This window comes from Lepisosteus platostomus, chromosome 9 (genome assembly GCF_059453375.1).
Source record: "Lepisosteus platostomus isolate fLepPlt1 chromosome 9, fLepPlt1.hap1, whole genome shotgun sequence".
Taxonomy (NCBI): Eukaryota; Metazoa; Chordata; class Actinopteri; order Semionotiformes; family Lepisosteidae; genus Lepisosteus; species Lepisosteus platostomus.
In genome coordinates, this window is record NC_142619.1 from 49367102 (window position 1) to 49393117 (window position 26016).

Consider the following 26016-nt stretch of genomic DNA (forward strand, 5'->3'; position numbering starts at 1 on the left):
GATTGCTGTGACTGCAGAACACATCTGTATGTAATTCAGAATGCTTACACACATCAATATGATTAGAAGTTTGTAATATAATGTTTGACCATCCATTCACTGCAGCAGCAAGACACCTTGAAATGTAATATGACACATTGAATTCGCATTTTGGATTTTTTTCATTTAAAAGCATATTTTTTAGAAGAAGACACATGACAAATAGAAGACAAGAAAAAATAGTAAAAAAAGGTTGAACAGTCAAATTTTGAAAACAAGAAAGAGCATCTGACCACTCAGTCAGTTACTGCATTAGCAAAATGTAAAATAATGTAAGATGTGACCCACAGAAGGTACAGAAGTTTGGTCTTTACCCAGCCTCATAAAATAGATTTTTGGTTGCAGTTAGACCCAGGATATAAATGTCCTTGTACCTGAGTATTGACAGTAACCCGGGAAGCATCAGTTTTCAGGAACAGTCATGGGTTCATCAGTAGAGTCAATACAGTCACATCTGAGACTGTGTTAGTCACATACACCCCAAAGTGCTCTATCGCAGGATACTTCCAAAACATAAAGGTAGGTTTTGGATACTCCCTGCATGCATCCGCGACAGAGACAGCAGGGAGCAATCTTCATCTGAAACTGACAGTATGGTTTGTGTATATTCGATGTGCAAGGTTAGAACAGATAAGATACTGAGCCAGGTTTTCAGAAGAAGATTAAAGTACTTTCCCAGACACCAGTGAAGTCATCTATCATCTAGCTGGTCTAGTTTCCTATTCCCTATAAATGAAATGGGGTAGCAACTAATTTTAGGCAGGAGAAGAAACTGATAGAGAACAGAGCCTAGATCTCTTTCTAGTAACTTCTGAAGCCACTAGATCAGCCACTGAGTGAAAAAATAAAGTGGTGTTCAACGATATTCCATAGACACAAAGGGCTGAGTCTGAGATACATACAGTACTGTAATACAGGAAAACTAGGCAATATGAAGTCTCCCACAGTAAAACCAGAAGGCTCCAGTCTTTTGTGTTTCTTTTCAACACAGTGAATTGGTGAATTATTTCAGTTTCTTGTTAGGATTAATTTCATAATCTTTAAACATTTTAATTGGTAGAACCCATAAAAGATGCAATCTTCCAAAATATTTGCCATGGGACATTTTGGGATGAATCCCTTTTGGAAAATATTTAGATACTTTTATACCACTACAGTATGTCAAGATGAATCAGTATATGATATATGAAATAATTAAATATTGTTCAGAATCCTTTGAAAAATCTTTTTATGTTCCTTATGCATGCTCCTATACCTTTCAAATCTGTTTCATTGGGAATTTAATAGTGTACACCTGATATTTAGCTTTTAGCTTTATATTTCATTTCTCTTCAGGAAAACATTACCACCCCTGTGCCAGGACCTGTGTAGGTTTTCCACATTGAACAATAGCTTTTCAGAGCTCCTTCACCCTGAAAACCTTCTTGAGCTGTTTTAGCCATGTGCCATTCTAGGTTCCCAGGCTCCCAGTAACAATACTTACATTGACAGTCTCCACTCCATTGTACTTGGCTCGGATTAGAGGGTTTTGAATGATGTCCAGATTCGTTCCCGTTACTGTTATTGGTGTATTACCACTGCATTATTCCAACAAAGAGAAAGAAACCAACATATTACATGGGTAGGTCAAAGATTAGTGCTCCAGAGTATGCTTGGCTTCCTCTTTCCTCACAGTAATTCAGACGTTTAATGGTGCAAACCAGACAACAGGTAAAAAACAAATGTTGTGAAAATACAGCTGGATCATGGCAAAAAAAGAGGGAAGCAAATGGCACTGAAGCACAAGGATTTAAAGGTCATTTATTCATTAGGCTTGTTGTTTATTCCTAGTCATTTAGAACTTATATTTTAAATATTCTTAATTATAATGCTATGTTCAGTTGATATTTAATCAGTGAAACTCATATGAAAACATCCAGTTTATCTAGTGCGTTTCTCCAGGTCTTACCAGATGTCCAATTAATAGAAACTGCTGGGACGCTTCAATTCTAAGCAGCTAGGATGGCACCCTTCCATGTACTAAAGTATGCCAGCTTAGAAAACTGTAATGAGCGATTCTCTAGTCTTAACTGAGTCAAAAGAACACCACTAAGGATAATTTCATATATTTGTAGGAAACTTCCTCAGCGAATCCAGCAACAACTCACTTGGAGAATTCAACTGTCTATTCTCGGTATTACCTGAAGATGCTCCATTCTGGTTCTAACTTGGTGATTATTGGGTCCTCTACATATTCAAACCTCAAGTCTTTCTGAAGCTCGGCTCGGTCCACTCGTACAGACACAGTGACATTCCCATAGCCATGAAGGGAGGCCTGGGATTTGCATGTAATCCACTGAGCACCTCTCCTGTTAATGAAATAAATACCCAAAGATGATACTGTAGTTCTGCCTCCCTCAGGCAGAAATAGAATATTCTTCTATCACAAATGAAGAAAGAGGTCATATGTTTTATGTGAAATCAGCCAGGTTAATATATTCCAAATTAAAGCGGTCAATGTTAATGTGTTGCAGGCACTAAACAGCTCCTAGAAAAAGTTCACTATCACTACCACATCAGAATGCCTCCCAACAAACACACACAAAATTAATGTAATTTCCATGTTCCTTGTTCTGACTGATGTATAGAGAAATGTACCGTATGGTTTATACGGTTCACTCAGATGATTTATTACAGTGAACAACATCATGAAAGAGGTATAATGGATTCAATACAGTACTGTATGTGGTCTGAAAGTAAACAAAACTTAGAGAAGAATTAATTTGCTACAAAGGCAACCTTTACCTGTGAAAAATACACTTCTGGTCTTTAAACATGATGGACACATTGCTACCTGCGTCTAGATTGCTCCCAGTGATGTTGACAATAGTGCCCCCTGACACAGGACCACGATTAGGCTTCAGGTACATTAATTTGGGAACCTGTAAAGTATAAAAGGTAAAATGCACTGCATTACAAAATTAACTGTTTTTCCCTGCATAACAAACCTATGAGCTAAGAAAAGCAACATATTTTTTCAGATTTTGGTTGAACATACTATGCAATGCATGACATTTTTGTCTGTCAGACATACTGTCTACATTTTCTTGTTAATTGGATAATAACACCCACGCAGTTTCATTTCAGAATGCGTTTCATAACAAGGAGAAATCGCAGATGAGTGTGCACTGCATTTTAGCAGCATACAACATATTAGTAAAATTGCTTCTTAAGCATCTATTAAAACAAAAAAAATACACGTTCTTACAGATTGTGTAATCTGTATTATTCAATGTAAATTTCACGTGTTTTCTAAAAAAAATATTTTTAATCATACTCATCACTCGAATGGTAAAGAAACATAGAAGGAAATATTTACATTTCAATCATTACTAAAGAAAACAGTCCTACTGTATGTACTCTAGGAGAACAATTTTGCTAGTGAAAGGCATCTCTGACACAACCGATGTCTACACATGCTTACAGTAAAAAAGAGTAAAGGATGCCAAGCCAGCATTCTAGTGCACAAGTGCCACCACCAGCATTAAAATATGACAACTCCAGGAGTGCATTCAATAGGATCCTCCCTGGAAACCTAGAAAGATATTCATTATGTCTTCATATTTGTGAAAATTAAACAAAAATATCAATTAAAAATAAATTATTAAAATAGATGTGTTCATGCACTATGTGTATGTATAATGCAGTTATAATTGCACCATGAGCCCTACTGAAATTTCCTAATTCATTGTTCTGACACCAAGAAGACTATATATATTTCTTATTGGTCACTCTGCCCCTAGTCATTCTAATAGAGATCATTTCTGATACAGATGTTGTCCTGATTCAATAGGATTTTCAAAAAACCTGTGTTAATTAAGTGCCTTTCTGAGCTTCCAGCCTTGATGTCTCATGAGAATTAATTGGCTGCCATCGGAATGTACTTGAACATGAAACAAAAAGAAACTCACCACAAAGAAATAATATTTGTAGGAAGTTGCCATGAATTCAGGTCTGCACTCTCCCACACAGACCTGCACGCTTCCTGCATATTGACTTCTCTCCGCTTTCCCCATTTCACATACTATCCTGAAAACAAAGATGAAAAGAAATGGATTTGTCCTGCAGAACGTTGTGATATTCTTTTGTGTCGTGTTGGCTTCACAGTGGCATACCGATTAAGTTAAATGTCTGAGATGGGAGTCAGGGTTCGTACCTCAACCATATCCAAATCGCCACACAAAGCCCACCCATTTTGTGTGACACAAAAGAAGCCTTAGCTGAAAATAATCTTAAATCTTGTATGAGATACTACAGACTTTTGATTAAAGGCTTTATGGTCAGGCCAGACAAAAACTAAACTTTTAAATCTAAATGAAAAGTGTTGCATGTAATGCAACATACTGTGGTACATCACCAGGTAAGCACCATCCCACTTGTCATGGGATGCATGGCTGTAACAGCATAATGCCATACTGTATATGCATGATTCTCATCAACAGGAACTAGAAAGCCTGTCATGATTGTGGGATAAACTAAAGCTGGAAAGTATAGGCAAATCTTGAATGAAAACCCACTTGAGCAACCCAAGGATTTATGTCTGCTTCAAAAAGTCTGCAGGACAATGACATGAAGCACACGACCAAAGACAAACTGAAGTGGTCCGAATAGGAGAGTGACTTGTCAAGACAGAATCCTGACTTGAATCCATTAGAAATTTTACAGCGAGGCTTGACAATTGTAGTCCATTAACTGTCCCCAACGAACTTGTCAGAACTGGTAGACTTTTGCCAGGAAGAATGGATAAAATTACACCATCCCACTGTGCAAAACTGATAGAGAGCTATCCAAAAATACTGACAGCAGTAAATGAAGTAAAAGGTGTTTCCACCAAGTACTGTCTTAAGGCACTGAATACTTAGGCAATCAGTCAATTTCACATTATATATCTCTTTGAAGGTTTTGCTGACAATCATCCTCCTTCACCTATGAAAGTATTCATTTTGATCACCAACTAATATAAGCTCATACGGAAATATACATTATTTGTAAAGCAGCAAAATGAAATACAGTGTTATTGATAGGTGGTGAATACTTTTCAAGGCACTGTATAAAGCTTATATCAAATAGGCAAAATACATTTTGAATATAATGTAGACTGTGTCATGCATTACCTGCAATAACATTTTATTAATAGCATATTTATAGCTCATTTCACTTCTTTTCAAACCCACTTTTAGAAATGTTTAATCTGAACCAACTATGATTACTGAACTTAATGCTAGTCAGAAAAGATTAAATCTTCTCAACTGTAAAGCAATACACTACTCAGAACAGTTTTCTGTATGCTTATTTGGGCATGTCTTTCCAAATGTCAAATGTAGAGTAAATACACGACATTCAACTGGAAACAGATAGAGTAGGTTTACACAGATTTTAAGATGGCTTTGTACTTGACAGCTGTCTAATGCTGAATTTTCTCACAATATTTAGGAAGCTTAAGAGGGGTGATTTTCACAATAAATTGCCACCACTTTTCTTCAGTTTCTTCAGTTCAGTCTGAGCTCTTATATTTGTGATATAACTCTGGTAAAAAGATAAGACAGCACAGATACATATGAATGTCAGTAAGTAAAGTGATTAAAAAAAATAAAATCCTCCAAATACGCTTCACAGCTGGTGCAAATTGTTTTAGTTTTCCATTTACCCCCCCTGCTAACACTTCTGCCACTGTTTCACAAGGTAATTGATGCGCTGAGTCATTACCACTTTGGTCTTGTTGTCATCACTGAATTTCAGACCTCAGAGAGCTTCCTTCATAAGGCTAAGATCTGGACTCCCTTATGAAAATATGCTGTGGCAATCTAGTGATACCAAGGTGGTAATCATTAAGAATAACAGAAATTACCACAGGATTATCACAACAGCTAAAAGTATGACAGAAATATAACTTGTGGAACATAACAGCAACAGCATACTACTACAGGAATGTATTAGGTTCTTCTGTGGTAAATGCCATAGTTATTATATTATGTAGGTAGGTCTCACAAAGATTTGAACTCGTATTGACTTCCAAGGAAATCACATTATCCCATCACCAAAAGATCTGACAAGGGGTGTGAATGGAATAATCAATATGATTGAAATATTCCGAGATGTTCAGTGGTAAACTATCACATACAGTAGACATAATGTGAAGGAACACGCTTTATAACAGAAAGTTACAACAGTTAGTTGCCTTGACTAGCACAATTGATTCTGCAGAGCAGGTACAGCACCAGGATATTGCAAAATAAATGTGGAGGAAAAAATATGATGGATGGAAGTATATTTTACAGTACATACGAGCTTACAATTACATGATAAATACCCCAGGAATGTTACAACAGAACTAATACAACTATATCTGCCATGTGGTATTTTAGTACAGTTTACCTCAGGAACATTTAAAAATGTAAAGGATATGATTTACAAGATTATGAAAGTACCACCTGAAGTAAAATGTCTCCAGAAATCTTGTGCATATTTGTGGTAATATATTGTATTTTTCTGTTAATGGGCTATAAGGTGTGTGGGGTAACAGCTCAAAACCAAGATCCTCAATGCACTTCACTGTAGCTCTTATCTGTAATGCAGAAGACAAATTGTTGCTTCCTTCATCAGGACATGCAACTTTCTGATTCTGTGCATTGCGGTCAGTGATATCTATCAACATATGGTGATTTTTTCAAGTGCAAATGGATTTTAAGCATGTTATTTTATTTTGTTATACAGCTACTGTGTATGCAAATCTAGATACAGTATATTTAGAGCACATACAGTACATCACACATCCACAAGAAGAATTTCTTAACATTGTGCAACCAATCAAGTGAAGATCCTTTTTTACTCTTGCAAAAGGAAATGGTGAAATATATATTTTTTTGCAATTCAGATTAACAGATGAATCTTTACAATGCCATTTTACTTACTGCTCAGCAGGGATATACCCCTCTGGAACTGGTGTACAATCGACTTCTGCCACCTTTACATGTCCCTCTATCTCCCTGAACTCCAGGCCAAGATTCTCCCCTCGTATGGTTACCAATGTACCACCTTCCCTTGGACCTCTTAAAGGAGTTATCTGAAATAATAACAGAAGACAAATTAAATATTAATAATACCCTAGCAAGGAGTATCCAGATGAAGACAGTGAGAATAATTCTGTCTGTATCTGCAGTGCTCGCGGATAGGGTTGGTTCACACAAGTTCACAGAATCCTGCAGTGTTGGCACATATTTGCAAAATGTTGCAAAATGAGTCCAATTTGGCTCTTCATCCTATTCATCTTATGTATGAAAATTGTAGGTCACCAAAAATGCTGCCTGTGAACTCAGGTATATTTTCATTTTTTTATCAGTTCACAGACAAATCAAAACAGAGAGTGGGGGAACGAGAGAAAGCCAGAGAGCAAAAAAAGATCAAGAGATCCAATTTAAGAGCCCAATCTTAATTTCCGAGACAGAGAATGCTTTGATTTTGTAAAAAAAAATAAGCTGTTATATTCAATGTTGTGTTATGTATTTTTAAAATGGCTTAAAGTGCTACTTAATTTCCTACAGTATGTATTACATTTGTGTGTGGTTAAATTTTCACTCGGACAAGGTGAATGATTGTAGTAATGTGTTATGAAAATATCTTCTGTCAAAGCTTCACAATTACATAAGGAGCATTAATACCAAAACAAACAAGACTGGCTTAAAAAAACTGAACTACTTTACACAAATTAAATTCTGAAAGATTAGTGCTAATCACAACCTACAGTATGAAACTACTCCATAAAAGTCAAATTGTAATATCTGTCGTGAGGAAAATATGTCTCAGAGAGAACATTTTCTTGAAGTCTTAAAATATTTAAAGTATTTTTGTAACAGCTTTTAGAACCTCTGTTGTTCATTTCAAACTTATAATGTTAACATTATTATTAAGTTGTTTGTCAGATTTCATTTAAGCACTGTGAACATATTTGGGGTATTAATCTCAATTATAACACTGTTGAGGGACAAGACGCAAGTTACTATTACATATATTGAAGCTGTTGCATATGAATGTTCAATGCATGACTGCACCATTAAACTACTAAACCCTAAGGAAAATAGCTGTGACCTCTTGATCCTCGACTTGCAGTGAAATATTTTATAAACTTCAGATTCAAAGAACTATTTTAGCCGTGTGCTCTGTAGTGTATCATTCTCTGAAGAAAATGGTGCTGTCACCAGAGGAAAAAAAAACTCAGCATAATTATAATAGCCATGGGTATTCACTGATTTGCCCAGATGCCCCTTATTTAAGGGTTTAACTATTGACACTTTAATCCTGTTTCTTTAATTAAGTGCTTTATGAGCCCCTATTAACATTTCAACTACCAAGATATTGCTTTCCTTCCAGATTTAACATGCAGAGTTGCTAAGGGACTAAGGCCCATACAATAGCACGCATTCAGACAGCAGTACATTCACAGAACAAAAACAGAGATGGATGATTTACAGAAGGTAAATCTACTGTATGATTGAAAACAATCAGACCAGTGGTGGACGTTTAGGCATTCTACCTATATTGAAAAAAATCGATACAATTTTAAGTTAAAAAGAAAATCACAGAAAATGGAAAACCGCAACTGTACACAATCACCTAATCATGAAAAAGAAAAACTGAATTATCTGTGTTAAAACTCATAAATGTCTACCAACATATGTAAATATGAAAACATTATTCAAATATACAGCTGGTTTGTGTGTTTCTTGATTCTTGAGGTTTATTTCCACACTGACTTTTTTTTATAATGGAAAAGTAGTCCAGAAAACACATAGTCTCAATTATGCAGAGGAGGGTGAAGAGTTCAGCTCAGATACACACTGGATATTTGTTCAGTTTATAGTTAATCAAGTCCAATTAAACAATACAGAGCTCACGGTCTGTCTCTGTTGATGAAGAGAGGGATGAAACATGGCACAAATGCCTGAATGCTGCATTGTTTTGTATCTTAAGTCCATAAACTTTGAGGTTGGCAAACTGTAAAAGTGTCAGCTTTCACATTATACAGTATGTGTTATTTGCATGGTTACCAATGGTTTCGGATAAGAAGTTAAAGAGTCCTAAACGCACATGCTGGACTTTCCTGTTCAGCCTTTTTTACTGATACACTGCAAGTAATGACTGTGAAGTTCCAGCTTTGTATTAGTGTTTTATGTCAAATCTAAATCACAAAAAAAGTTCATACTGTAGCACTTCACGAATGGGGGATCTAGTGTTTTTGTTTCTCTACAATGTGTAACACATAATGTGGCCAAGGATCACCATGTGGTTAGGTAATCTTCAAATACATCTTCAAATTCGAGATGTATTTGTTCATGTGAATTAAAGTGTGTGTGTTTTTTCACATTTATCACATTGTTAATAATGGTGTTCAGAACTCTGCAGTCTCTACAAAGATATACAGTATGCAGTGTGCTGTGTTTGAATACAATAGTCCCTCATTTAAGCTTTGATTATAAGTGGCTTCAGTGGCAGGAAATTGTACGCACTGAGAAAACACTCTTTTCTATTATAACACACAGTTTGAGTCTGTTCTTTCAAACAGAATGGGGTTTGGGGTAAGGATGTCCTAGTCTTCTCTGTGTGCAAGGACACACACATAGCATGACTTAAACTGACAGAGCAGGAATGTGGTTGTGATGTGAACATTGTAGAAGAAAATCTGAGAGCCTTCATTCATACAACATTACTAGTTTGTTTCAGCAGTGTCTGTTATTCACCATCAATGTAAAATAATTTTCTACAGGGAAACAGAAGTCAAAATACTTAATGACAGCATTATAAAAAAGAGGATGCACTTACAAAACGAAAGGAAGAAATATTCTGCAGCACTTTGTGCTTTGCTTCAGGGTGTTTTAATCATTGGAGCTTCTAGCTTCCATGATATTAACTTTCAGTTGTTTATTTTAGCCTGATAAATTAATGTTATACAAGAAATTGCAAGATCAGAGACATTCTTGAATGTGCTTTATGATGTGTGACAATGATTTTCCTTAATGAAACACAACCTTTCCAAAAATGTATTTATTTTCATTACGTTAAATAGATGTTGTGATAGATACAATGAATTATTTATGTAACGGCAGCAACATTGGTGGATAGCTTAAAATTCATACAAAGATTTGCATTTGTTTTCCTAAGTTGATCACTATACAATCCCTCAGTAAAATGTACAGTTTAATTCCAGGGTCTGCATATGGTTAAGAATACACCAGCTACAGGCAGTCTGATTTATCTTGGTTTTCAAACGTTCAGCTAACCATCACTTCCCAGTTACCATCTGCCTTAAATACAGTAAATGGATTGCGTATTCTAAGTCTCAGCATTGAAACCAGAACTTGCAGTGTCATTCTTCTCTGCCACATAAAAACCCTTACTGGGCTTTTATATGCAGTGCAAGGTGCATCTCTGTGATGCATACACAGATCACCACTCAAGGGAAGAAGGTCAAGTCAACATGCTCAACCCCTGCAGCTGTGCTAATAAACACATTTAGTAACCCTGTGCAGGACACACTATCCTATACATTTTGAAAAAAAATGAATCAATAAAGTTATCTGCTGTGTAAATGGAAAAAATACTTTGGGAAATTTTAGTCTTCTAGTCATCTGTATTGTTCTGGAAGAAAATAAGATTTTAAAGATCCCTTTTTTCATGTAGCTACTTCATTATGGTTCTATATCGGCAAGTCCAAAACCTGATAGAGACATGCACAATAATGAACAGACTCAGTGTCTTTTGTAGTTCTGTCACTGCCTGCTTTAGAAACAGTAGACCAGATTAAAGAGGTATTGACTCTCACTCGTGAAAAGCTTCCAATGGTTTACCCAAAAGAAGAAGAAAAAAGCTTTACTTCCGTAAATGTAGCAGAATTGGTTCAAAGACCATTAATACTGTGTGTACTGCATTAAAACAAAAACTCAATATGAAAGCACAAGTATGGCTAAGAAATTCAGATGTCCAAATAATGCTGGAAGATTATAGGTTACATGACTGATAAAATCAACAGCATACTGTACATTGTGCAACTACATATACAGTATACTGTCAATATTTTCTCATTTTATATGTTTTCATTCATAATACAAAACTATACTTTACAACACCTTATTAAAGATTTGTTGTATGTTTAGAAAAGATGTTAGGTTAATGAGAGTTTAGAATCAATATAAAATGTGCATTAGACAGATATGGTAGGGAAATATTCAACTGTGCCATAATTTCTCTTTTCTCAGTAAAGCTTTGTGAAACAATGTGAAATTTTATATATGGAAATATAACAAAACAGCAGTTTATTATCTTAAGAGAATGCAGTCACAAAGTGACAAAACAAATTTAAATGTCTGCTGGAGTACAGTACTGTATGTTTCAATTACACTTGATATTCGTTAAAAAGGGAAAGATTCTTGTATCATGTAAAATGAATTTTTCATGTCCTCTTTGCTATACTGATATGAAGGCTCTTATAACTTCTATGTGGTTTTTAAAATGTGGCTGGGTGTCTTTTTGGAGAGCAGCCAGCAAGACAAACTCCCCTACAGATCCAGACAGAGCACTAGCTGCAATACATACCCAACCACCAGAGGATTCTGCTCCATTAATGGGTCACAAAATACTTTCCAACAAGAATCTTTTAATACAGCATCAAGGAGATGCTGTATTAAGACAAGGAACATTTTCACAGACTTGTATTGTCTGTATTTATAGTGAGTGTGAAGTTTAACCTGAAGACACCCTCAGTGGTTTAGGCAAGCATACTGTATGTTTAAGCTCTCTACTTCCATCATGTTTCAGAATGGTAAGGGTATTTCCCACAACTAAAACCATGTACTGTATCTAACATGTTACAAATGGAAACTGTGTTGAAACTGATACCTGTTTTTTCTTATCCTCAGTTAAACAAACTTTCATATCATTTTTACTACACGACATACAGTAACTCAGTCAATGCAAACGCTTCTTTAGGAACCCCCATACCCACACTATCCACCATCACCACAACCTCACCTTCACCACAATAAACAGCATTTGAAGTTTATATAATGTATATAATTAGTGAATTTACCACTCACACATGATTTTATGTTGTACTTAAATGTATTGTTAAAAGCTCTTCAAACCAGTTCTATTAAAAAGATGTTAGCAATACCTACAGTACTCATTTCATAGTACTAACATATGAAACAAGACGAGCACCAAATGTTTTAATAACAGATTTTTTACCTGTGTGATTTTTGGGTGGGTACATTTGCTGTTCAGCCCTGTGTTCTCCAGCCACTGGTTCTGCAGTTGTGGGCAATGCTGTTTCAGTGTACATCTGTTCTCCCTTTTACACCACACACAGCCAAAGTGAGGATCAGCCTTCAGGCACAGTCCACAGCTCTCCCTCATAGCTCCACATTTATACAGGTGAACTGCCACATCACAAGAAAAAAAGAAAATCAGAAAGCAAAGACAAATCTTACCAGGAAACAACACATTCAAATGAGCCAATACACAAACGCTGAAAGCAATTTTTGGATATTACCATAATATTGTGATTTATATTACGTCAGTTAGTACCAAAATGTGTATCATTTTTTTCTATTTTCATGCAATATGCAATAAAACTAAACCATTGCTCATGTTAAATAATATTTTATGTCACTGCAGTTGACTTATTTCTCTAGATTTTCAGATCAGTCTCTTATACCAATACAAGTATCTCATAGCCTCCCCATGTGTATAATGCAGACTGTTATGTAGATATTTATGCAGATATCCTCTATTTATACCACACGTACAGATGAAATGCAGAAAAATGAACACTTCCACTATGTGTGGGGATGTGTTTTAATACAGCAGGGTTCATATATACTGTAGTTATAAATATGGTAAAGGTTCCCACTATGCATTACTGCTTATTGTCTTGTAATTTAAGTGAGAAATGAGCTTATGCTCTGCTTGGATGAGATCGGCAGTCTGATCTATTTTACTTTTGCAACCACAATCTCAGTTTGGAATCATCAACTACGGTATTAGCCACACTAGCCTTTGCTCACATGAGCACAATGAGGAACAGGAAGAATGGGGACCTTTTTTAATAACAATACATTTCAAAACAGTCGCATGGTGCCTGAGGAAGAGTCAGCATTCACTGGAGGAGTGATGCAGCTCCCAGTGACAATAATGCAAACACAGGGCTACAGCTAAGACACAGAAGTCTCTCATGTGCAGCGACCGGAATTCAACTGTAGTGCTCAACCTGTACTCCTAATGAACAGCACTGGCTGAAATTCACTGGTTGACTCCTGGGATACCATATGGGATCCCTCCTTCTGGAGAATTCTGATGCATTGGGCAGACGTTACATTTTCTATTCAGACCAAGACTTCCAAAGGTGCATATTATACCATGTAAGAATGGGTGTTTCACAGTTCCATATATGCTTAAGGTTATTTTTCTCATCATGTGGTATTTAGAAATACAAATAGTCAATCTAAAACAGAATATTTCTTATGTGCTTTATTGTATTTTAACAGAACTAGATGACATTATTATCTAGATATGGTCAAGTCCATTGGTTCTCTTTTATACAGTACGTCACAATAAATGGGCATTAGCATCAGAGAACATAATGTCTGAGAAGTTACTTTTGCAAAACTTCACTGAGGGGGAAGATGGGCAGAGTACACAGAAGTAAGATAAGATTCTGTGCAGTGATGTGAGCGAGACAGCTCTGAGGAATGGAGACAAATGGGCTTTCTACTGGCCCCTTTAGAATTTATGAAATCAGACACTGACAGGTGGATAAATTCTGTTTCATCTGAAGAATCTTTCACATCTTCAGTTTTTAACATTTTAAGGCAGGTTTACAAGGTAAATGTATTAAATTTCTGCTTTTCTGCCCCTTTTAGACAGCTTCTCTTTTTCTTTTATTGAGAGTTTAGGAACTTATTAATCGCTGTGGTTCCTGATTGATTTATACAGTACACATTACTGTAGCTCTCTCTCCACAATGAAACCCAATCATTCCGCCTACGACAATGACATAGTTCCTTAGTTCCGCTTTACAAATTATGTCCACCAGAAATAAAATGTGCAATCACTCCATCTTAGGTCCATAAGTGAAGTAGGTGAATGGCAAATAATCTGATAGCATTTTATAAAAATGGCTTAAGAAGCAACCAAGTCATGGCTACACAGAATGAAAAATGGATTTTCCATAAACCACTTCGAAATTATTGAAGAGAATTTGTTGAACCCTTTCCAACAGAGCTAATATGGGAGCAAAATATTTGGCTCATATAAGGACTGCATAGTAAGAGGCTGGCGTTTAATTGCTGTATCTCACATTTTCATCCGTTTATAAACAGAGGCAGCCTTACAGGTGACATTTGCTCTTTTCTTAGGCACTTAGCTCTAAAACTACGGTGCTCTGCTTCTCTTTATCAACTAGTTTAACATTCTATTGCCATGGAAACCAGACAGACGTTTGTTTTTTAATTGCCATTAGATGCTTCTGTGATCCGTCCATCAAATTATGTTCCCAGAGCACCATTTCCTGATCTAATACTTTGTGTAAAGTGCATGTTTTTTTTTTGCCTGACACTTTTTATTTTAAATTCTTATCCACAGACAGAAGACATGCAATCTTACTTTCTACCGTGCAGAATATGAGGCAAACACAGAAGCAAATAAATAAAATCTTTGTGTACTAAACAGAGTAAAACCCACCACTGTGGATCTTATGTGATTAAAGTAGCGTTTTCCACAATCTACAATATTCAGAACAGGCTGTCTTAAATTTTATCAGTACTTATCAATAACCTTACTATTATTCTCACCCGATTCAAATAATTTGATCAGAAACTAATTTTCAGATATCAAAAGGGACATGAAGAGCGCTCACAAAGAAACCAACTACGTGTACCACAACCACTTTGGAGACTGAGTAAGGCTCACAAATCATAAATAAATAAATTCAAATGAAGACTTAAAAAGATATCTGATCCATATATTTTCACAGTCTTGTAGTCTGAGCCAAGGGCTTCCCCATTTACATCTACTGTATAATGCCAAAGTATCATTTTTTAAGTCTCACCAATATGTGTTCTGTATATGTTGTTACATATATATATATGTTAAATGAAATCTTCACTATTTGTAACTCTTTCAGCCTGTCTTCTGTTCAGGCAGTCCACTTAAAGCACAAGTAATTAGATGTATGAGGATTTTAAGAATAAACAGCAAATAGATATGCTGAGGGATATGTATTAATGACACCCTGACAGGAAAAAGGAAAGTGTGAAGTTAAGAAGGGGATCTGCTGCTTCTGTTGTGTTAAGTGTAGGATAGTGTGGCCTGTTGCCATAGTTACCAGTTTCAAGGACATATTGAAGTAGACCCTACCTTTGTTATCTGCTGGATTGTCAATGCTGAAGTCACCATTCCATACCACCATCAAATCTACTGGGAGACTGTTAATTTCCATTCCTTCATAGGAGTACTGGGAAGAACACAGACAGACAGAAACAGGTTAAAAACAAGAAATGCTATGAAATTTTTCTTGTCACGCAAAAGCTACAGTGACAAGAACACTGGTTAATAGCATCTTTAAATTAATAGAAGCTGATGAAGGATACTGTACATTTAGATGAAGCATACAGTAATGCAGTAGGACATAAGCTATCCTTAAAGTTAAGTTAATACGCTGATGGTTGCAGTTTGATCTGTTGATGCCTACATACTGTGTCCCATGGGAAGGAACAGTGAAGAGGATATTTTCAGCAAGTTTCATCCTGCCCACCTATACTGCATGTTCTCAAAATTCCATAGAAATTACAAAGTCAAAATGACAGTTCTTACCCAGCTGCCAGGTTTTTTTCAAAAGAAAAAAGGAACAGTTAACTAAAATGAAAATGTGAAAAGATTGATGTTTTTAATATATGTGACTTGGGCTGATCTGTCTTTTTTTTCCATTTTAGCAATCCTTTATCTAGAAGATTACAAACTGGGATAACGATGATTTTGTTTTGCAGCTTTAGAGCATTAGTTTATATTAGGTTATGCCTTGCAGGTAATACAGTTGAACTGACATCCTATGGGCTTGTGAGATCTGTGATAAGTGTCTGGGCAACAAAAACGATTAAAGACTACCAGGACTGCAAGACTGTTTTGTGGGATGCAAAGCAGTATTCTACCTTTTCTCAAAATGAATAAGGTAACAATTATTAAGGTAAACAAGAGTTTTAATCAGACAGCAATATTTAATATACTCACTGCTTCATTAATTACAATTCTAAAAAACAGTACTTTCAAATGTAAGAGTCTACTACAAAATGTAACAATTCAGTTGGGTGGGAATTAGGGTTTTGAAAACAAATTGATTCAGGATTTGGTCGCACAAGACTTATTTCATCCCCTAAAAATTGTTGTTTGATGCATTTTTTCTAGGTGGATTTGCATCAGGGTCATCACCCATAGCACAGATCAAAACACACATCTCACTTGTGACAGTTGAAAGACGAATGATGAGGTTTGGAAGCTTCATTTACTACATGAATACATTAAAAAGACAAAATATACAGTAGGGACTGGACAAGAAAGACAAAAGCCCAGCATTCTGTGGCTGTTATTTCTAATGAGTATGTTGTTTACACTCCCAGCCATCAAAGAGGTATTATAAAGGTTTGTAGTTCTAACCATATCCGATACATCCACCAAGGGCAATGGGTATCTGGAACAAGTTGTTAAAGAAGCAGAAATGACTGGATGAGATCCACAAATCAATTAGCTACTAACTACCAATGAGCTAGATAGGTAAAATTGACTCTTTTTTTACCTAACTTTTTTATGCTTCTTTCGTTGCTGCATGTTGTAGTTAAAATGTGCAAGTGTTTGGAATTAACAAGTTCTTTTGTCAGCAGGACAAAATGTGTATATTTAAAATAAATTAGCCGCTCTTCACCAATCTCAGAACAAAATTACACCACTCTTTACACAAGGCAAAAGGCTCAATTACTATAGATCATGGATTAGAAAACTGCTTGCATAGTTAGAACTATGCTGAGGATACACAATAGTCTATATTGCAAAAAGAAACAGTCAGTTTAACAACTACAGTACATACAATGTGCACCAAAGATTAAAAATCAACTTTGAAATCCAATAACAAGCATAACAACTGGAATATAGATGCAGGAGGGATCACAGGGATTGCACTGTAGGCTTTAAAAATGATTTCACTTATAGATAGACTGTCTGAATGTACTTACAAAATAGCATACATAAGTACTTTACATATCTCACCTTCTTTCAAGAAACAGCTGGATGAAATCCTTGAATCAATTAGCCACTAAATAACAAATGGGCTAGGTGGGCCAAATGACCTCCTTACGTTTGTTAAATTTCCTACAGTATGTTCCTACATCAGTGAAGGCCCAGGCACTTAGTTTTGCTCGCTTTTAATCCACCACCCCGTTCCTTAAGCTATGTACTCACAGAAGCTTATCCATAGTCAATCACTGCTGGAACAAGGTAGTGTTCTCAGTCCAGCTGTTGTATTTCCCCGAAATGTATTGTTTTTTTGAGAATCTGCAACATTTTTTTTACTAAGACCTTTCAACCAGCTACGCATAATTACAGGATGTGCACTGTGTTGTAGGCATTATTTCTGTATTATTTCTGGAATTATTTCTGTCCTGATTAAACATTCTTCTTTGTTTTTAGTGGCATTATTTTTCTGCTAATGTACAGTATTTATTACTGCTTAGTGCCACGTACTGAAACAGGATTTGTTATATTGCTTGGTAGATCTGATAAAAAGGGATAGTGTGTGGACTCTTGAGAGTTTGTACTGCTTGTATTTATTAGGCACCTGCTGGCAAGGCATTGCTCACTATCTGCTGATGATGAGTTGATGTTTTATCAAAATTGCCAATTCAGGGTGTTTTGCTGGGTTGCCACTGAAAATACAAGTGAAATCACTCTTATTACACGATGAACAAGCACCTGAATCCCCTTGAACCCAGGACATGTATTTATGTCAAGAGGATGAAAAAAACTGCATCTTAGATCACATGTATTCTGCAGCTGTCTCTGCCAATCTAGAGTGAACAGCAGTAGAAGATAAGGCACTTATTTATTTAAGCAAGGCCTTGTTTATACAGTCATTTGCTGAATGAATGTTAATGTAGATTTTAAACTAAAGGCAGTTTAGCTGAAAATGCTGCAGTTGAAAGTGTGCGTACATCTCCTGAAATCTGACAACTGTGTAACTGGAGAAACGTCACACCTCCAAACCTTAAACTGACTTTTGTGTAGATGGGATCTACAAATTCGTAACCATAAAGGAAAACACAACTGGAAATAAGAGTCATACGAACAGATATACAGTACTCTGCAAATTATTTGGTGTAGTACTAGAACTTGAAATACAAGTCGACAAGCATCTCGGATTGTCTTGGGACAGGACTGATAATCAGAGCTCCACCTGTGCCATGCAGGAATACTTTTCTATTTATTCCAATTGATTAATTTTTAAGTTACTCAGAGGAAAACAATTAGCCATAATCACCTACCTTCATGTCACTAGCAGGACATTCATGAATTAAATATCTTTCAGGCTGTATAGTGTACATTCACTCATTTAAGCTGGGAAAAACAATTAAGTGAAAAAAACAAAGCCAGAGGGAGGCTGTGCAGGCTTGGTGGAGCAGATCACTGCCATGCTTGAAGTGTCCAGGTGAACAATAGCTGGTGCTGTCTTTGGGAACCTGACTAACAGATACCTTTCCTTTTTAATGTTTCTGCTTCATTGCATCAGTGGGATTATGAGAAGCAGTTCTGTTATGCCAGCCTCTACACCCACCATCCTAATTCAGACAGAAGTAAACAGAGGAAGTTGAGCATACCAGCCGAGAGTTGAACTCAGAAAGCATTTTGGGCAAAACTAAATTTGTATCCATATTTAGTAGGCTATTGATATCCTTATTCGTACTTCACAGGCAAGGAAACCTTTTGTGAACCATTTTCACCATATTAAATATCTTATTTTTATATGCTGTAGAAACAATTCCAGTATTCCAGTTATCATTGTAGGCAGTGGAAACTCAACTGTTTACTATACTGTAAATAAAAAGACCAGGAATTTAGTTTTAGAAGCTTTCCCTAGGTCTGCTCCTTAAAGAAGGCCAGTGAGTATAGTGGTTCTATAGAGAAACAAAACAGAGTGTTTTGCAATCAGAGTTAGACAAAGTTTTACATTCAGTTAATATTTAGATCTTCAATTTTATGATACTTTAGTATATCTGTGCATCGTATTTGAAGCAAACATGTTATATTGTTCATGCTTATGTGTGATATTCTTATACAGCTAATGGAATCTGTGCAAACTACATTTTGAAAAGCTTAAATGTCCCTTATGTTGGTTGGATTAATCATTTGTCTGCTTAACTGGGTGAAAGGTTGACTATAGAGTAGCATTACTTGCACGGGTAAATGTCAGTTCCTTATTCTGTCTCAGCTACAGTAAGTGTTAGTTGAAGGAGTCTCCATTTTGTAACTTTCTAAATTCTATTTCAATGAGCGACTGTCACAGGGCTGAACTATTTAAGCTGGTAAAGGAAGGAGCTTTAAATCCACTGGTGTCATGTCATTGAGCAGGCTTGCATTCTTTGCATGCACAGAAGGATGTCGTGAAGCGTTGATCTGAAACTTACTGAGGTGTTCTGGCACTGCACACTGGAGCTGTTGAAGCGCAGAGCTGGCACCCTCTCCTCTGTGCCCTGGATGTTGAGAATGCATTCGTATCCTCGCTGGCCAGATTGGGGCTGGGGCAGGTTTTTGGCTTTCAGTGTGATAGGCTTTACAACTCCAACTGGGACAAGTATCTTCTCTGCTGGGAGCAGCTGAGGACAGTCCTGAAAAACACCAAGGACATTCAAAATAAAACTCTGCTGCGTAGTTTAAGAAGTTTGCATTTTGATCGTTTTGTTCTGTTAGCTGAAGCAAAAAAACCTACTGACAAGTTGGTAGCAAAACAAATGGGATGATATACATGCCTGAGAGACAACCATAGTGGGACAAGCATTTAAATTCTGAACGATATTCATAATCTCTCTCTCACTTTCACTGTGTAGGCAGATTAAAAATACATACAGTAGATAAAGGCTGAATTCTGAGTTATGTCAAAAAAGTTTTATTTCTTTGAACAGTCATAAAACACTATTACGTAAGTAATCTTCTCTTATTCCGGACTTTGAAAAACTAAAGTACTGCAAGAAAATGCAATAAAAATACATTTGGAAAACATAACAAAAATGCTTGACAAGGCTGAGTAAAACAGGAGTCAGCGTATTCCCTTTTCCAAAAACAAATTTCCACCTGGATTTTCTTTCCTTGTTCAGCATAAGGAGTAGACAGAGCTTAGAAGACTTCAGATAAGGTGCTTCTTACCCAGAATAAAAACTGGACCTACAATTTTCTTTCTTCCAGGCTGTTAAATTTATGATAACACTTGTTTGAAGTTCATTAATGCAATTTGATTGCATTACTCTGAATGAAGAACTGGTTTGCATATAAAAAGGTTTATGACTCTGTTAAAAAAAAGTCATTATAGATAATTGAAGAGGCTTTGTGTACAAATAAAAAAGAAGTTTCCAAATGTGTGCTTTATCATATTGACATAATTTTCTTTTCTATTGAAAATTAAAGACCTTTTTTTATTTAGAGAGTAGGTGATACAATATATAAAGGTTTTGGGGGCTTCAGATCTAAGACTTAGGTTCAGCAATGGTCAAAGAAAATAAATCAACTTTGGAACTGATCAAAAGTATGTCAGTGAGATATATCATTTCAGGCAGTACTCAATCTAGGATCTGAGACTACCATTTAAAATGCTGAAGAACAAAAGTTGTGTTAAATCTCTCAACATTAATCTCTCAAAAGGCCACAGAGTGTTGTTTTTTAAAATAAAAATACTACATCTTATCATGATCTTTCAGTAAATGAGGCTCACATGTCTCATGTTTTAGGTTTGTGCCAAATCCTTAAGAAAATACTATATATATATACCTATGCACAAAAGACATGCAATCAATCATTAAATCAGCTCTTTTGAATTTAATAAAATATTTTAAACAGGAAATACAAATCAAAGAATCATGACATGCCTTCAGTATAAAACGTGACTGAGTCAAAATAAAAAATGTATTACAAGGGAGGCACTACCTCCCTAAGTATTAACACAGTCCTTGTACTGCTGGCGCTTAGTTCAGACTTCCATTGAGACAGACTGCTCTTGGTTGCTCTACTACACTCTATCACCTGTTGATTGTTCTGACGAGTCCGTCTGCTGACTTCTTCATTATAGCGCCATGTAGTCAGGTTGCATCAATCAGAGAAGTGAAGTTCTGTAGCGAGTAGAGACTCCTGCCCAGACCACCACACGTGAACTGGTCCATTCAACAATAATTAGCATATCATTCTGTACATCTGCACCATGCCCCTTCACATCAATCAGGATGGTCTACAGAAAACCTTCATTCATCACTAAAGAGGGTGTAGCTCTACGGCTTGTGAGTCCACCTTGAGTAAGTCTGACGTAAATTTGTGCCACATAAAGAAAACTAACAGATTGCTGGTGTTATACTAACATGTTTGAGATGACTTGAGATTTACTAGTCACTGACATTAAGCATGTGTTTCAGGAAACCCTTGTGCTGGGAAAGAATTAGGCTGCAATATAAAATTCAAAATATATTTATGCACCAGCTACTGTAGCTCATGCATTAATTTATGCCCTGGCTGGTACACAACCCTACTCTAGAAATTTAATGATGCAATGAATTAGCATGTTGTTTAATATGGAGCATTGTTCTGATTGTAAACCAGAGCAATGCTTCTCAAATGTGAAAATCTACCTCCAGGTATGTAATTTGATTTGAATTTGAATCCAGTGTAATGAATGCTTTCTTTAAAGCCTGTGCTCAGAAGGATTCAATTCAATTCAATTTTATCCTTGTATAGTGAACTTCACAACAAGCTGTCACGGAGCAGACAGAAAATATATTTTATCATAGATATCACAAACAATAGACATAACCTGTTTGTAAAACTCCTGCGCTTACAGCTGAAACTTAACATACATGGATGTCTTCATTTTGTTACTCTATCCTTTTCAATTGGCAGTGTCACAGATGTAGCAATGTAAACTTTGATAAAGAGTACACATTAGCTAAGCAGAAATTACATTGGGCAGAATTATTTTTAAAATGTGATTCTATGTACATATTCAGATAGTATAGTTAGATTTGAGATTGTTTCAGACAATGTAAATATAGCATCAGGACGCATTTGAGATTTTGGCACCTTATTAAAGACTTTGCAGTTAACAATAACATCTGATAAAATCCATTATTCATCCATTCGTTCTCAGTAACTACATTACTTTATCCTTAGAGGGTCATGATGAGCCAGAAACCTAACCTGTCAGGTACAGGACACAGGGTAAGACTAGACCCTGGATGAGATGCCAGGGCACAAACACAGGCGGTCACTGGCACACTTAGACTGGAGGCAATTTAGAGATACCATACCAATTAACCTGGACAGCTTGTCTTTGGATTGTGGAAACTACAGTGCATGTACAGTAGATGTAGAAAGCCTACATGGACATTGGAAAAACATGCAAGCTCAAAAAAGGAAGGCATCCTTATCTAGAATCAAACTCAAGACCCAACAGCAATTATTTATTTCATCTGTCACATAAACTAAACTGCTTTTATCGTTTTTCATCATGACAGTTATAAAGTGTATTGAAAACTTGTAACTACATATTTCAATCACAAATCCCTTTTCTTTAAGCAGCAAACACCAACTGTATTGGCAACATTAAAAGACTGATAGGATCTTAAGACTGCACGTTATCAGGCCAATAAAGCCAACCAAGTTGATAAGGTCCAGGCACCATCAATCTCAGAGAGGTCTGGCACATTTATAACACATCCATAAACACTAGAGTGTTTTGAGGCCAAATGTGCTCAAAGACTTTAGGATGCATCATTTATTTCCCAAATCTAGGTACAATTTATTTCTCTATAATGTTGATATAATGTACACACTTTTATTGCTCTAGACTGACTTATAAATAATAATGGAAAAAGACCTCCACCTATCCCATTTTTTCTCTCACATCTCCTTATTGACGGGTGCTCAGTTAAAGCTGGCGGTTTTATGTTAGGAGTGATTGACTCCAAACATAACAACAAAATAATTGAGGGCTCGCAGGCTTTATTATGGCATCTTCAGAGATGCTGTTCTGCAAGAGTTGTTTTGTCAAACCAGGTTATTAAGTCTTTATAGGGACAATGCCCTTGTCGTAACAAAATTCACGAAGACATTTTGCCACACATGGCAATATACTAAGAGTGATTGCACCAACTGATCTTCTTGCTTGGTCATTTTCAGTGTCACCAGAAAATTTGTGTAGGGGATGGAGAAAGTTATATAAATCTTTTATAATCTGAAAAAAAAAATGTTGTGCAGTAGTGTAAAAGCTATTAGCATTAACTGGAAACGTAAAAGCTAAAAGCAGTATTCTGTCAATTTTCTTTTATTACATCTCAAATCCTGATTACTCACCATGTAAAAGGTAATTTACGTATTATTACTGAAATGGCACCAACTTTTTGTTGTACTGTTTCTTAATGCAAAAATCTTATTGGTTTTGCTACTAAGCATTAAAAAAACATATTCAGGACATTGTGAGCTTTTTAGAGAGATAATGGATATTTTCTTAAGAGATAAGAGGGACAGATATTTTATAAAATAGTATCGGAGAATGAATGATGATTAAAGATATAGTGATCTATAGTGTTACAATTGTTTTAATACCAATATATTTATCAATAAAAATAATTATTATGAAGATCTCTGTTTATAGAAAAGTAAAGTGTACAATGCAGTAGTATGACCACATTTAGAATATTACGTACAACAGGGATATTGTACTAAAGTTTCCTATTTTTAGTGACTGTTCCCAAACAACTGCATTAAGACAATTTGTCCTTGGATTCTTTAGCCTCCCTTACTTATTTTATTTTTCAATTTGTTTTTTTTTCTCCACACAATATTTAGCATATTTACTGTATGTTATGTTTTTAAACGTATATGAAATGCACTTACAATTTCATTCTTCTCTCTAGACTTGCACTGTAACTACCGCCGTACTAGTCCCGGCACATACCACATCTGCTCCTTCATGAGGTTTTATTTATGCTGAGAGATTGTACATTTGTGAATTACTGCATTTTCTTTGCTTTATTATGGTATCAGATTTTTACCTACTTACTGGATTGATTGTTCATTCAAGTATAATGTTGCTCAAAATTAGGGCACCTGCCACACAAATAAATTATAATAGAAACTGCTGTGAGCCGCCCTTGCTCCTTTTACTCTTTCCAGTTCAGAGGGGATCACCGTTGCTCTTTTTATTCTGCTTTCAAGTAAATATATTCTAATCGTCACATTAGCAGCATGGAAGAAACTGTAGCTGGTTGACACTCTCCTATACTTTTGTGGAAAAGGCTGTTGATACAGTATGTACAGTACAGTACTGCAGGTGCCAATGGTGTCCAGCCTCTTCAGTGACTTTAACACAGACTTTTGTGTATGTGTGGTACAGACCTATACAATGACATGCTTCTTTACAACTTCTCAATCAATGGAAGGTCCGAGTGTGATGGTCTAGGTTAGACTGTGATGGTAATCTGGCAAGCGTGATGGTAATCTGACGAATCAAGCCCAAGGACCTCAACTGGTCCCCTTCCTATGGTCTCACCCTGATGTGCCACTTCCAAAAGGACAATGCATGTACTCATACTATTTCTGCAACACCTTTATTCATCCAAACTGAAAAACTGAGCTTCCAAATACTTTACCTCCATTTAACATTTGTGGGATAATCTGGGACAACAGGTGGCATCTAGGTCTCAGAGACCGGTGAATAGTCTCATGCTTGTCTGGGATGTACAACAGGAAAGGTACAGAATCCTATAGTACATACCAGCATCTGCAACCTGGTGCAAAAGCATACATTGCAGATGCATATCTTATTTTGTTTCCAACTGTGGCCACAAATGCTACTGGCCTGTTGTTTTCACAATAGACCTGCTCTTAATAAAAATGTTAATCAGCATACAGTAATAAATTTACCTGCAGTATGTCATGTCTGGTCAATGTCAGTGCACTTGCTACATAAAAGATTTTGTCACTTTCCTATTAATACCTTTGTGAATATAATGCAGTTATATGTGATATGTTTTGCTAGATGGTCAAAGTAATTTAATATGCTATATTACACTATAATGTAGGATTTGAATGTAGACATTTTTCAATCAATGCAGTCTAAAAATGTGGAATGCAAAACTGCTACTTCATTTTCATTATGAAAATAGCACATGAAACCAGACTAAGAAACAACAGATGTTTAAAACAGCAAGAGAAGACCTCAAAAACAAAGAAGGCTGTATAATTATAGTGAGTGCTGAACTGCAATATTAAGTAGAAAAATAACACAACAGCAACACAAAAAGAAGCCCATCAATTTGAAACCCTATTTATTTGCCATATCTATCAACAGTAAGCAAAGCAAATGACTAGTTCCTTGACGTATTAAGACTGGGCATTAATTTATGACCAAGCTGTTGTCTGCTTGAAAGTTTTTTTTTTCTGTTTTAGAACTAAATACTGAAAAAAAACAGGAGAAGGGTTCTTTGAGAACATGGTGGTTTTATACTCCCTGTTTGTTTTTTTTCAGCTAAAACCTAATCATCAAGGAGACTTCAGAGGATGTACAAACACGTCCTAATGCCACAGCCCTGCAGGCAACCACCTACAGTACTACTGCTGCCACAGAAGAAGAAGAAAAACAGCAGTATTACG

The 26016-nt window shown here is 36.0% G+C and overlaps 1 protein-coding gene across 2 annotated transcripts in view; it reads right to left on the reverse strand.

Moving 5' to 3' along the window:
• The window catches only part of plxna4 (plexin A4), a 345804-nt gene that overhangs the window by 66855 nt on the left and 252933 nt on the right, over positions 1 to 26016 (reverse strand). For both annotated transcript variants that reach the window (XM_088645402.1, XM_088645401.1), the window contains 8 exons: positions 19794 to 19994; positions 15484 to 15580; positions 12316 to 12506; positions 6990 to 7141; positions 3990 to 4107; positions 2824 to 2960; positions 2220 to 2387; positions 1523 to 1616 (listed from right to left, as the gene is read on the reverse strand). In XM_088645402.1, coding sequence (XP_088501528.1) covers positions 1523 to 1616; positions 2220 to 2387; positions 2824 to 2960; positions 3990 to 4107; positions 6990 to 7141; positions 12316 to 12506; positions 15484 to 15580; positions 19794 to 19994 — 1158 coding nt within the window. The remainder of the gene's footprint in view (positions 1 to 1522; positions 1617 to 2219; positions 2388 to 2823; positions 2961 to 3989; positions 4108 to 6989; positions 7142 to 12315; positions 12507 to 15483; positions 15581 to 19793; positions 19995 to 26016) is intronic.